The following is a 14,330-nucleotide window of genomic DNA, read 5'->3' as shown; positions in this document are numbered from 1 at the left end:
CAGCAGCCCCACCATGCTGAGTGGTGGGAAGATGAATTCTGCTCAAGAAACACAGAAACTAAACGTAGCAGCACTGTCGTGTTCTTGGAGGACAGGCGGGTCCCCAGGCTGATGATGACAGGGGGCTGAAAGCTGGATGTGCACAAGTTCTATTTTTTCTTGTCATTTCCAGTTTTTCTTCAGGCTTGTCATGAGGCAGCAGCTCGGTGCCTTGCCTGGTTTCAGAGTCATACAGCCAATGTCACCAGAGGAGAAATGAGGCATGTTTGGGAATCAAGGTCACTGGAGTTGCATATACAACTCTTTGAAGTCTTCTGTGGCCAAAGTCTCAGTGACTCCGATGTGGAAGAGAAGATGGGGATTGGGTGAGACTGTGTTCTGGGAAGAGTGATGTGAGCAGATGAGACCGTAGGTGACGTGAGGTTTAAATGCTGCGTTTCTCCCATACGTGACCACTTCATCAGCAGATGGATGACACTTCCCTCACCTACTCTTTAAAGCAAGTCATTTCCTAAATGAAGTTTTTCCAGCCTTGTTTTAATTATCCTCTGGGATTAGAACATTATAGAACCATTTCTCGCAAAGGGCCAGCAAAACTTGCCTGAGTTCATGTGAGCCCTCTTCGCTGCTCTTCCTCCTAGTACGAGAGGAGGGATACCTTTTTAAATAATTATTTTAGAAGTTAAATACTCCCCAAATATGATAAAGTCAAAGGATATCTGAAGGTAGATGCCTCCAGGCATGGATAATTTTTCTCCCTATGGAAACCATTTATTAATGACCACATTTCCCTTTGAAATGTTGTTTTTATTTGTCTGTTTTTGTCCAAAACGTAGAGGAACTTGAGACAATAAAATGGAGAATCATGAATCAGGTCTCCCTCTTTCAATATTTGTCTTTGATAGTTTCCTTTCTCCCAGTTGAACGGTACAGTAGCTCTTAGCCCTTTGCCCAAAAGCCAATTTGAATTTTCTGAACTCCAGGGTAGAAACACCAGCTGTTTCTGTGTAAGCCAGGTGGGCCAGCAGCACCTCCTAACAAGATGACCATGTGCTTTTTAACTCCTGAGAAAATCGGTGTAGCAAGGAACCACGGCCAGCACTCTGTTAAATTTCAGTAGGAATTTTGACCCAACATTTCCCTTGTCACAACATCCCGTTTACCTTGCCCGACAGAGTGTGTCATCTACACTGCACCACTCACAATTCCTTGCCAAGTTTTGATCCCTTTTGAAATGCCAGGATCCCAGCATGTCGCCTGTGGAAGATTCATTGCGATTTAACACATATTTTCATATGACATAACTGCCAAAGTGAGAAAATTTGCTTTAACCAGCAAAGTAAAAAAAAAAAAAAATACCACCTGATGTTTTGCACAGTATGGATCCAAATATCAACTTTTTTATGGACAGCTGAATTTAAATGCTAAACCATTTAATTATAATATTAGGGATAATATAACTACATAACAGACTTTAAAAATGGCCCAAGATGCTCTCACCGAAATCCATTTTCTTCTAGTTTCTTCCTAATATCTATTTTTTTTTACATAGTGGTGACATAATATAATTCCAACTTTATCTTCTTTTCTGATTTACATTTCCAATGTTTTTTTTTCCATATTGGTTTCAGAGCTAGAAATTTTTAATGTCCTCTAATATGCATTATAATGGCTATACCATGCCCTGATGTAAGGTATGTAGATTGCTGCCAATTTACTTTATCATTATTATAACAGCCACCACAGGTAGTAACCCTTCACATTGTTTGGTTTTCTCATTGCTGGTATAAACCAGAGATTTCAGGCACTGACTGTTTGAACCATGTCCTGTCTCTGGAGCACATCTATTTCCTTTGCACTGATGTTACATCATGGCAGACTCAGAGTGACCAGTAATTGATTTTTTAATGGTGTTTTCTATATTGTGACATCTCTTTTAGAGTTTAAGTTCAAGTTTAGAAAAGTCTTCAAAGCAGAAAACTACAGTACTTTCTCTTGATATTCTTTCGGCCTCATTTCCTTATGCCTACGACATATGCTAGTGACAGAAATGAAGCAGAAATTGATTTTGAGACTCGGGTCCTTTTGAAGTTGTTCAGAGAAAAACTTGAGCAAACCTCGGGTTGTGGCTTGCAATAAACCCTCAGCTAACACGTTGATGAGGAATTCCTGCCACTCAGAAGTAGGACAAAGTTTCCCCTTCAGGACTTGATGTTTTTGTGTCTGAGGTCCAGGTAGGGAGGAGACTGTGTCAGCTGTGCTTAACCTAACTCCCAGGCATGGTCCCCACAGCCCCTAGGAAACAGGTTGTGTCTGGGTGGTTATAGACTTGGTTGTAAGAATGGTCTTGCTTTGTCTCTAGAGGAGCTAGTGAGCTGGTGGCTCGTGTCCACTTCCAGGCAGAGTCCATCTAACAAGGACGCAGTTGTCTCGGAGAGAAAGGAGATTAAACCCAAAGTTTGTGCACCAGCAGGTACAGTATTTCACATTACAGCAGAGCTGTTGTGTTACTGGGAATAAAGAGGAATGAGTGAGCGAGTACTGATTTTATTTTTTAAAACACTTTATAATGGCTCTTTAGCTCAAGCTCACAAAAGAAGCTTTAGAATTCCAGAGCAGTGTGAGTTTGAAAAAAAAAAAAAAAAAGAAGGTAATAAAGGTTCCCCTCTCCATGCAGGGGGAAAGAATAGTGGCTTCTGAAACCGGAATGCTCACCTCTGCAACCCCGCTACAATGCACGCGTTCAGCATTGAAGGAGGAGGATGGACTCTTTGGTCCTACGAGGAAACTAATGCCACACTGGGTTCCTGTGTTTGCTTTTCAGCTCCAAGAGAGTGAGATGAGTTGGGTGGTCTCAGCCTCGGCGCCCATTCATTCTCACTGCTGAGCAGCTACACAGTCAACTCAGTCCATGGTGGGGTGACAGGCAGGTGGAGGCCTTGATACAGCGATGTCGTGGTCCTGTAAACGTTGGTGTAGTTTCGGGCCAGAGAGACTAACAGAAACACTGGGATGGGTGTCAGAACGGAGCCTGGATTTTGGTTTGCCTCTGAAGGAGAGGAGAAGCAGATAGTAGCCCTTCCCCACTATAAGTACTAAGCCCAAAATCTAATGGTGTGAAATAGGGAAGGTGAGGGGACAACAGGGACAAATAATCATCTAAAGACTGTGCCATTTGATGCCTTCACTCACCTCATCTTTAGAGTGTATTTGAAGAGTTACTATTTAGACAATATCCACTAAGCAAAAATAAAAATGATGGAGAATAAGGAACCCTCTGGGGACAGAGGGAACTTGAGTTCCTGAAACATTACCCTGAGGTCGTGGAAGTGTCCAGGCAGGGGCTAAGGTCTAAAACCTGCAGTGCAAGATTCCGTAGGATCAGGTCTGACAGGGGCCAGGAGATGGGAAGCGGGCCATGGGGGAACTGGTCTAGAATGTTACAGCACCTAGTTAATCAGCAGCCAGTCCATCACATTAAATATCCCGCCGTCATGTATTACCTTTCAAGTGAAAATGAATAACTCCCATTAAGAGCAAAATGGGTTTGAAGTCGATTCGAGACAGATTAAAGTACTGTTATGAATCTGTGTTGGGAGGAGGAGGGGTCTATGTGTAATATGCTTGTCCTTGTACTTTTTAAATAATAGATGTCCTACAAACTTATGGATACCAGGTTACCAAGATACTGAGGTGAAAGGTCATAAGATGTGCATTCTGGGAAGAACATCAACTTCCTGGAATATTTCCTGTATTTGGCAATTTTTTTTTCAAAATAATTTTGTGGCCTTATGATTTGAATGAATAAAATTGATTTTCTAAAGTTGTTTATTAAAGTACACATCTACAATGACAGTTCCTTGGTGTCCACAGAAGAACAAATTTCAAAATTGAATATAAAGTGAAAATATGTGCTAGAGAACTAGACAGGGTGGGGAAGAAAGCAGTTTTACTGTGGAGTAAAAATTAGGCTAGCTGGTGACCTAAATGCTGAGTCACAGTATTTTTTGATGACAGCTGTGTGTATATGTATCTTCTCCCAACCATTTTTTGGGATTTTTTTTCCTTATTGTTTTTTGCAAAATTCTGAAAAATGGAGTTCCATGTCCAAAACAAGTGAAAGAGCTTATCCCTCAGATGCCAGCCAGGCTTTAGAATGACCAAAGCCAGCCATGTTGGAATATGTGTTACGCTGGAGGAGACGTGCTTATCCTGATTAGACCCTTAGCCCAGCTGTTTTCTCATCAAAATCTTCCAGGTTCCTTTCTACGCTTCAGAGAGCTCCTTCTGCCAACACATCCATACCCACTGTTTGCTAATCAAACCTCATGCACCTCTCTTCATTCACTGGTGTTTTGATTTTGGGGTGGTGGGACAGAGGGCCGCAGAGACCTGATTGTGCCCCCAGATAGGACACCCGTTCCCTTTCCACCCCTCCTGAGCAGCCTCTTACATCTGACACATTGGCCAGTTTATAACTTGGATAAACTCCCTCCCTAGTTCCACTCCCCAGTTTTTTCTTCTCTAAGAGCAAACTGCTGGACCCAGACTTGATTTCTTCCTACATATTAGTATCCAGATATCCACTGAACCCTTCTCAGATTATAATTTATCAGGTTGCCTGTAGTGTGCTGTGTTGTGGCTCCAGGAGAGGGATGTCTAGTTTCTTGATTCTCTGAAGCAGTGTGTCTGGTACTCAAGTTGGCAAAGCAGTTGGTGAGATTTGGCCACCCACTTGTAGCCCTGTTACCCCCTGCAGATACAAGACAGCGGACTATGTGTAGGTTGGGGGAGGTTAGAAGGGACTGGATTTAGTCTTATTCTACTCTAGAGCTTTGTATTCCATTTCTTTACCCTCTTTTCCCAATGTTCAGTTGTTAGTGTGGTGACAGAAATTCATAGGGAGAAAAGAAACCCTTCTCTTTTCCAACACGCTTGATAAATCAGTTTGGATGTTCATCCTTCCTGCATTTTGGTGTTTAACAAAACACTGCTATAAAAGAACACTATGGAATGCTGTTTCTCACCCAACACACACCTGCAGCGGGCCTGGTCTGCCTACTGTATTTCATCTTCTACTTTTTCTTCCAGCATCGTCCAGCCAAGCAGAGAAGGAGCTGACAGATTCTCCTGCAACCTCTAAACGCATCTCCTTCCCGGGTAGCTCAGACTGTCCTCTCTCTTCGAAGCGGCCAAAAACATCCGAGGAGAGCAAACCAGAGCAGGTGAGGCTGAAGAGGTCCTGCTGGGGGTGGAGGGCAATTTGACACTGGTGGGGAATGAACACTAGGGTGGGAGGGCTTGAGGCGAGAATGGAAGACTCAGCTGGAGCGGTGGGTGTGTCCCCACAGATGTACCAGTGCCCCTACTGCAAGTACAGCAACGCCGACGTGAACCGGCTCCGGGTGCACGCCATGACGCAGCACTCGGTACAGCCCATGCTGCGCTGCCCCCTGTGCCAGGACATGCTCAACAACAAGATTCACCTCCAGCTGCACCTCACCCACCTCCACAGCGTGGCACCCGACTGCGTGGAGAAACTCATTATGACGGTAAGGCACCAGGAACAGGACTTTTCTTCCTCCAGGGGCCAAAAGGAGATACAGTAACATGAACGAGATCTTTGTGGTTGGCAGGGAAAGCCATGCAAAGTTGGAATTGTTAGAAAATCATCTGAGCTCTGTGACCTTTGTTCAGATGTCCCTCCCTCAGACTTGGCATGAACATGGCCCAAACTGCTAAATATGTGCTTCTCACCCTCCTTTATCATTCTCTCGGGATTCGGAGGAATGGAGTGACTGTCCATTAATGTGTAGAAACCCTCATTCAGATTCTGCAACCTTTACTGAGCAGGTCGAGGTGGCTCTTAAATTCACTATGCCTCATTTCATCCTCATAACAACTTCTGTTGTAAGAGAGAGAAGCCGGGGAAGGAGAGTTCAACATGTTCCCGTTAACAGATAAGGAAACTGAGACTCGAAGTTAATTGACTTGACACCATTTATAAGTGGCAGAATCAAGACTTAAACCTACATTTCTAACTCGAGGTGTAGCACAGTAATATGGGAGTTTCTCAAATGGATATATTAGTATCAAGAAAGAAAGTTGTCACTTAGTGATTCATGAGTCATCTTTGCATGTAAGCACATTGTTTCTACACCTGCAGGCTTTGAGGGAATGACTCTAAGTGGTCACTATAAACATGGCCCAAAAGTTTGTAATATAAAGATTTAATTCTGATCATAATCACCTGTAGGCATTTCCTGTTCCATTTGGTTAGGTGAGACTGATGGACGATGTTGCAGGTGATGTTTAGTTTGAGGATCATGTAATTGATGATGCATCAAGAGAACTTTAACAGCTAATGGAAAACTCAGAGGTGACCTACTGTGAGCTTCTTCCAGACATCTTTCAAGTAGAAATTCACTTTCCATGGGCATTTTCAGAGAGGCTGGTGAACTTTGTGGAAAGATTCTCTGTCAGTGGGACAGATGTTCCACCTGTGGATGGTTCTGGGCTGCAGGCCTCTCCAGCATTCTCACCAGCCTCTTGGAACAAACAAGGTGTTTTTCCCAGGCCTCATCTCACTTCCTAGCAGATGGTCTGGAACCCTGGGAGCCTGAAGGATCAAAAAGGAGTGTGGGCATGGAAGCATTTCCAATACTTAACTACGGGTTTTCTTTTGCTCAGATTGGTATTTTTGCTATTTAATCCAAATCCAGCATAGGAACTGTGGGCCAATAGTAATCTGCATGACTGGTTTACATTGGACAGTAAATTTTATTTTTACGTGCATGGAGGACAGCATGGCATGTGAATTATATTTCAGATACCTGTTTTGTTTTTTTTTGTTTTTTTCTTTTTGGTCATATAGTTAGAGTAGCAATAGCATTTCTTCATTTACTAGCAGTGTCAATATCAACAGCAGGATATTACTTTTGAGTACCAATCCTCAAGATATTCCTGGAAGTTACCCACTAACCACCATCTTTTGAAGCAGTGATTTTTCAGCCATTTTAGAGACTGATGAAAGCAATACAACAGCATACTAGGCCATTTGTGCATGCTAAAACTTAATAGCCACTGTTGTAGATCCTCCATCAAGTACTCTGCAAATACAGAATTGTGTGCACAACGCCAGGGAGCTTAAGGCTACATTCAGGGAGCTGCTTAACGATCCCTTTTCTTCAACCCCTGACGGTATAATCATGTGGGAGAAACTGCTCTCAAAAGAAGTAGTGCTTGGCACCTGATTTAGAAACCCCTGTGTGCCTCATCTTGCCACAGCAGACAATGAAGATGTTTTCTAGACATTTCTGAAAAGTGTGCAGATTGTTGGAAATGTATTGGTTTTAGGAAATGGATTTGCTAGCAATGAAAAGAGTTAACGGATTCAAAAATAAGTTGAAAGTTGTGAGAAATGCAGGAAAGATCATCATTTAAGTGTGTTACTTTTTCCTTAGAAGTGCATGCAAGGCTGCTTTGGCACTCTCTGGGCATGGGAAGATGGAGTTGTGGCATGGCCTGCCAGTATGAAATTGGTTCCTAGTCATGAGATGGTTTGCAGTGAGCCAAATGATGCATTTCCACCTCGATCCTTGGGTTCAGCAGGAAATGATGAGCAACTAGGGCTAGAGGGCAATTTGTAGCCACACCCCAGGGTGCATCTGGAATCCTGTTTGAGGACTGGGATACTGGTCTTGGTCAGATGCCAGCATCCTTCCTCTCAGAAGTTTGGTGTTAAAATGGAATTTGTAGTTGTTTTACAACTAAGTGATTATAATGAACCTGTGGTTAAAATCATGCCTCTAGAGGGTATTTTGCTGTAATTTTATTAGAAAATCAGCCCTGGGAAAGTATTGGTTAGGCTCTCTGACAATTTATCTGTTTGTTCCCAGCCAACTGGAACAGGAAACTCTGCAAAGAGAAATGCCCCTCAAATCTGTGCTCCATTTTCTAGACCGTATCACTAAAGAGCGGCCAGTCTCTGGTCTTTCACCCAACAAGAGGACAAAGTTGTGTCTGCTTTATTCCTAAATGGCAGCAAGAAGAGAGAGTCTTCTTTCTTTCTCAAGGGGTGGCTGAGTTAGGTGCCTTTGGCTGCAGAATAGGAGAAGCTGGCAGAATCTGCCAGGTAGTTGATTCCTGGCAGATATGGGGTGTGTCTAAAGCTATAAATTTGGGTAAATATTTTTTTTTTTTTGCAGTCTGGATCCAAAGTCTTTGGATCTAGCTTGAATTGGGTTTCAGTCCCTCTAAAAGTGAATTCCACCCTGATAAATGGAAAGAGATTACTTTCTACACAATGTCTTCCCGTTGGGTTGTAAATGGAGAGCGTTTTGAGGAGGCTTCATTTAATAATACCTTATCAGACAGCTTTCAGGAACCTGCAGTGTCTAATATGTCTGTTGCTATGGTAACAGCTGCTTGCTTATGCTCTGCATCTCATATCTATGTCTTCCATGGGCCCCCTTCTTTTTACTCATGAGGGGGCTTGAAAAATATTCTTCACCAGGAACAATTGCAGCGCTGGCCCTCCACTATGGAAACTGCACCCACGGCACATCATTCTGCTTGGCCTATTGGAAACAGCTCCAGATGGTGTCTTTGTACACGTCATATGAAAGAAGGAAATCTATAAAGCTTAAAGGAGATGAGACAAGTGCCCCTCCAATCCTGGCAGTCCGCCCCCCACCCCCATGTCAGTTTCACACAACCAAGTCTCACCTATTTTCAGAGAAGCTGGGGATTTCAAATTGATGGAGCTGTAGGAGCTACTGCTTCATGCCCTTATTTTCTGTATCTTTGGGGGAAGGAGGTGGAGGACATGGAGCACATGTTTCTGGCCCCTAGATGAGAATGGAAAAGACCACCTACCATGCATTTCAATACTCTTAAATTATTCTAATTGATCACTGTCTTTCTAAGTGACAGGACATACCACTGGGATCCTGGATCATTAATATGGGGAAATTTTCTTTGTTCTTTAATCACTTAACAAAATAGGACCTCACAGTTGAGATGAGGGTGGGCTCCTGAGCCTAGGAGCACCCTCTCCTCCCTTTTGTAGTGCTCAGCTGCTCTGTCTGTTTTGTACACGCACAGATTTCCCTTCTGTGCCCCTGGCCGTGCCCTGCCCTGCCCTGCCTGCCATTTTCTTGTATCTCTCTTTTGGGAGCAGTAGTTTGTCACCTGTGATCTTCAGGCAGTGTCTGTGACTGCCTGTGCTCTGTGTGTGCCTGTGCCTCTGTGAGTCTATGGAACAGGCTGGCCGTCTGGCCACTGCTCTGCCCCCACCCCACAGGGCCTCTCTGGTGGCCACTGGCCCTGGGGCTTTCACACCCACCTGGGTGTCAGCTCTTTCACTCTGTCTCCATCTCAGAGGAAAGTAATGAAAATAATCGGGCTTCATTAATTCCAAGCCCTGTGAGATGATAGCCATTTGGAGCCTGTTTGCCAATTAGATGGTCTAAATTAGAAGTGACCTTGGTATACTGCCACTGCTTGCCTCTCGGAGTCTAATGAAGCTTTTCTCTCCCTCCATTCTCCTCCTTGGCTCTCCTCTGTGTGCACACACTGTGGTAACTGTTCATGTGTTTCCTGCCTCTTCCTCTTCCCCTGCCCCTTTTTTCAATCTTTCTCTTTCTTACCTTTAAAAATCTGGTTCTGGTCTGCATTTGTTTCTGACCCACATGAACGTTAACATGGCCTGCAGTTTTATTTTGTTTGTTTGCTTTCGCTGTGAATTTTATGTATTAAAAACAAGAAGCACAGAAACAAGCACACAGAAGCCATTTGAGAAAGGAAATGGGGAGGGGGGCAGGGAGCTGGGAGGGACTCACCAATGGGTACAAAGTCAGTCTGATTTGAAGAACTCATTCTGATGTTTGATTGCACGAAGGCTGACTGGCCGTGTATTTCAAAATGGAAGAGAGGATTTCTAATGTTTTGTCACACAGAAGTGATAAATGTTTGAGGTGATAAATATGCTAATTACCCTTATTTGATCATTAAACTAAGTATACTTCATATTGCACCCCATAAATTTGTACAATTATGTGTCAATTGAAAAAAATTTTAAAGTAGATTAAAAAAAGAGAGAGAGGTGAAAGAAAGAAAGAAACTGGGTCTTCCAGACGCTGTAGTCCAGAGCCGGCCTGCACCATTAGAAGGCAGTGAGGAGGGGACCCTCTGAAGCTCTGCTGCCAGAGGCGCCCTGGTTTGCTGGCTGAGGTGTGCAGAAACCAGCTGGTGGGCCTGGCGGCCGTCCCAGCGCAGGGAGGAAGGGAGCACCTGTGCTTCCTGGAGCAGCAGCTTTCCGCACACCACTGGCCACTAGCTTTAATGCTCCACCCTGAAAGCAGTTGAGTTTTAACTTTGTGCTTAAATTTGGGGCTAGAACCAGCACCTCATTCACAGGGGTATGGAGACTGGCCAGGTCTGTGCCTGTGGCTCCCTCTCTTTTCCCCCTCTGCCTGAGATGCTCCATTCTGTTGATTTTCACTGAAAATCCTTGGGAATGTAGACCTTGGCAAATCTACCCTTCCCTTGGAAGAGGGAGCCTTTCCCAGAGAAGCCCCACTTCTGAGCAGGGCCCAAGGCGGAGGAGAGGAGAGGAGAGTCACGGAGAAACGAGGTTCGACACTTTCTCTAAGACAGCCAGCTTTCCAGCACGCAGGGAGCACGTTGGTTGCACTGGTTCATCCTAGGCCAGCCTGTGTGAGGGTGGCCTTATGGGGTGAATTTGCAGGAATAATCTGGTAAGAACCAGAGACATGGCTGCACGGCACTTTGAGCTTGAGCATTCCACATCTGTGATCTGGGGTCGGAAGCAGGTAGGTATCCTTCTAACACCTGCCTCTCTCAAGAAGGAGTAAATATCAGCAACCCTGTAACAAATGTCAAAGTGGGGACCAGAACCAAATATAAGATTCTAGGCTCTATAAGGTGTGTCCTTGGGGCTTTCAGGTTCACTCATAGGATCTTGAAAGGTATTAAATTATAATCCAGAACAATGATGAACCAAATGAGGAGGAGACTGAAAGTCAGTACTTATGAACACATGTCACCTCTTCCAGTTGATCAAGGGCAATTCCCTTGAGTCAACATATTTCCCTCTGGGGACCTCTGACTCCCTGAAATTATTTGCAGTATCGTGTATGAAAGTATTTTTCTAGGAGTCTACTACTTTCATCAAATTCCCCAAGGGATTCATGATCTCAGAACTTTATTCTGGATGCTGAGCTTCTTAGGGCAGGGGCCTGGTCTCCCTCCCCCAGGAGAACAGCCCAGGAGTGCTGTCCAGTGCTTTGTGGAGGAACCGAGTCCCTCCAGGCCCTTGCTTCTCAACAGCTGAGCTGTTTGGGGATTGCTTAGGCTTGAAGATCTTTAGCATCAGTTGGGAACTTCTCTGTTTCTGTGATTATATACGAGAAGTGCTTCCAGCTTCAGCTGGACGAGTTTCAGCACAGGAGCCGAGCCCCGAGTTTCTCCTGTTATACATGAGATCGTTAACTTGCTGGGAGATGTTAGAGCCACTGTTTGTTTCTAGGCTTGGAGCGCCCCAGCTCTGCTGGTGGTTTCTTCCTGTGTTCTCTTCACTCCTGCATATTCTGGGAGGAACATAGCTGACCTGGCTCAGAAGGGGTAGGAGGAGGAAAACATGTGCTGTCTAGAAGATCACCCCTGGCAGGGCCAAGGCCAATCTTGAGAGACCCAAATGCCAAGGAAGCAATGGCTGCACATCATTATAGAAAACTGGGCTTTTTGTACGCATTAAAAGCCTCTTCTGATCAGTTGAGTTTTCTTAGCCAGAAGAACTTTTATTGTTAAGTCTGTTTTGATATTCTCAGGCCCATTAGAAAAGAGAGTAGAGAATGGGAAATATAATTGAAGGTATTCAGTGTTTACAGGTGTACAGATCATTAGGATCGGTTCACACAGACGGGACAGTCAGTGTTGAGTGAAGGAGTTTGAGCTGATTGTGTATTGACCAAAGCTCAGAAATTTTTGTTTGGCTTTTGAGTTTACAGCTGGGGATGTGGATGAGGCAGGAGGGTGGACAAACAGAGAGGAATCAGGGGAAGAGAGCGACAGCCAGCTCATGTACATGATGTCTATACAGGGAAGTTGGTGGAGGGATCCAGTTATTTGAAGACCATTGAAGCTTGGGCACACTTAAAATGTTTTGTCTTCTCATAAATCCTATATGTTCAGTGTTCCTGGTGACAGAGAACTGCACTCAGCACAGTTGCGTGACTGACTTTCCCACTGTCAGCTGTCCATCAGGGACTGGGGCTGGGACAGTCTGAACCTTCCATGCACTCTGGTAGTCAAATACTACTGGAAAACAAAGACAATGTCAAGGCAGGTGACGCAGGGACACTGCTGTCTTGGGTCCCTCTCCCTTCCCTCACTTAGCAGGACTGCTCTGTGAGCTCCGTTGGCAGGATAGTTGATAGCTCTTTAGGAAAAAGCACAGGAGTTAGAGTGAAAAGCTTTGGAAGCTGGCCGGGAGGGAACAGCACGGGCCTGGGAATCTTGGTGTCTGCGAACTAGTGCGGGGTCTCCCAAAGCCAGTGTAGCGAGGCAGCTCCTGCTCTCAACTTTTCTTCAGATGCATGTGCAGACATACCCTACCATTTCTAGGTCCTTAAAGATTTCCGTTCGTGAAACTTCCTGTTTGCCTCCTGGAGCCTCCTTGCCTGTTAAAATTTCGTACACCATGCTTTTTTTTTTTTTTTTCCTTTGCCTCAGGGAGTGGCTACATATACCATAGATGAGAAGAGGCAGGTGGATAAAAGTAGTTACTTAAACACATATGGGGCAAGACTTCCAGGTTTGGAGGCCCAGATTAAGATGCAGAGGAGCATGTGAGGTTGATGATTATATTTCGGGGAGAGTTAATTGATGGAAGGTGAAGGCAGACAAAGAACCGCTGCTTACTGCCTTCTTGAATCCCAATCAGGAATTATGATTAAAGTCGCAGCGAGACAACAGAGGGCTGATGAATTGGTGTCTTTTTTTTTTTTCTTTTTTGCCGTCATTCACACTTGATTGACTTCAACCTTTCAAGTGCAAAAGTCTCTCTTTTCCATTATTATTCATAGCCATCTGAGTTTTTCTAATTAAAGTGTATGAAAACAATTACTGATCCGCCGTACTGAGTCTGTTAGAGGGGATGTCTGCCTTACTGTAATGCGTATAAAAAGCCCACAGTTTTCTATAATGATGTGCAGCTGAGGTGTTAGATAATTTTATTCTTTTTTACTCTGTAGGGTTTTTTTTTTATTTCTCATGATTCATTTTTCATAATTCCTAAAGATCCCAGGAAAGGACTGATCCTGCAGCCACAACCGGGAAAGGAGGTTGGGGGGAATCTTTTTTCCTTTCTTTTTCTCCCCCTCTCGCCCCCAACCTCGTGCTCCCCCTTGGCTGAAGACTATAAATTAATCGGTGACCTTTCACTTCTTGGATTCCCGCTGGACTCCCCAGCCACACTGGTCAGAAATGCTTTCTATTAAAAAGAAAATAGATGGAATGAGTTTGGCAATCTCTACCCCATTTTAACGATTCAGCAGCAGCTCGCCCTAACCAGCTGCCGGCAGCTCTGTGCGAGGGTGCAGATGTCTGGGAGCAGGAGTGCCATGTCACTCACATTCACCTGCCACGCACCTGCTCTTTGCAAACACAGGCTTCTCAGAACCCTCCTCTCTAGTGCCTGTTGCTTAATTTTTGCACATATGGGTGTCTCAGTGGCTGAAAAAATTCTCATACCCCTAAAAGTGATGGGGCATCAATTTTTTGGTGTTGATGCCGCTTGTCTGGGTTTCAGCTGGTTGTTGAGCCTGTTGCCAGTGATACTAGTGAACATGTCAGCAGCTATTTTGAGCAAGGGCAGGAACTTCAAGCCACTAAAGACTATTTTTAAAATATTATTTATTTAATTTTGAACAAAAATTTGGAAGGTCCGGTCTTTGCAATAGGAAGTGAAGATGTTACTGCAGTAAAAGTCGTGTTTGCTTGGGAAAGCAATGACTCCGACTGGGGCTGGGCTGCATGTAGAAAGGTTAGCGGTGACTGCAGTTTCTGTCCCTGTAACCTCTAGGTCAGTCTGTTTTTCAGGGTTTCATGAAATGGGAGGTGATTTCTAATTCATTTGAAACTACTTTTGCCATCTAAGCGTCCCACCTCAGAGTAGACAAAGGGATATTGCTGGGTTTTGGTTTTTGGTTTTGGGGTTATTTTCCTTCGTTACTGGGAATTGAACCTGGAAGCATCCTAAGCTACAGTATCCCTGGATTTTTTTTTTTTTTTTTTTTTTTTTTTTT

At 44.3% G+C, this 14,330-nt stretch overlaps 1 protein-coding gene across 1 annotated transcript in view; it reads left to right on the top strand.

Moving 5' to 3' along the window:
- The window catches only part of Zfhx3 (zinc finger homeobox 3), a 231,367-nt gene that overhangs the window by 198,705 nt on the left and 18,332 nt on the right, over nucleotides 1-14,330 (top strand). Inside the window, 2 exon segments of the mRNA XM_015496138.2 lie at nucleotides 5,092-5,225; nucleotides 5,352-5,552. Of these exon segments, the coding sequence (XP_015351624.1) occupies nucleotides 5,092-5,225; nucleotides 5,352-5,552 (335 nt within the window).

This window comes from Marmota marmota, unplaced genomic scaffold (assembly GCF_001458135.2).
Source record: "Marmota marmota marmota unplaced genomic scaffold, marMar, whole genome shotgun sequence".
Classification (NCBI taxonomy): Eukaryota; Metazoa; Chordata; class Mammalia; order Rodentia; family Sciuridae; genus Marmota; species Marmota marmota.
The sequence above is the reverse complement of the archived record's forward strand: the minus strand, read 5'-3'. Positions and strand labels throughout refer to the sequence as shown.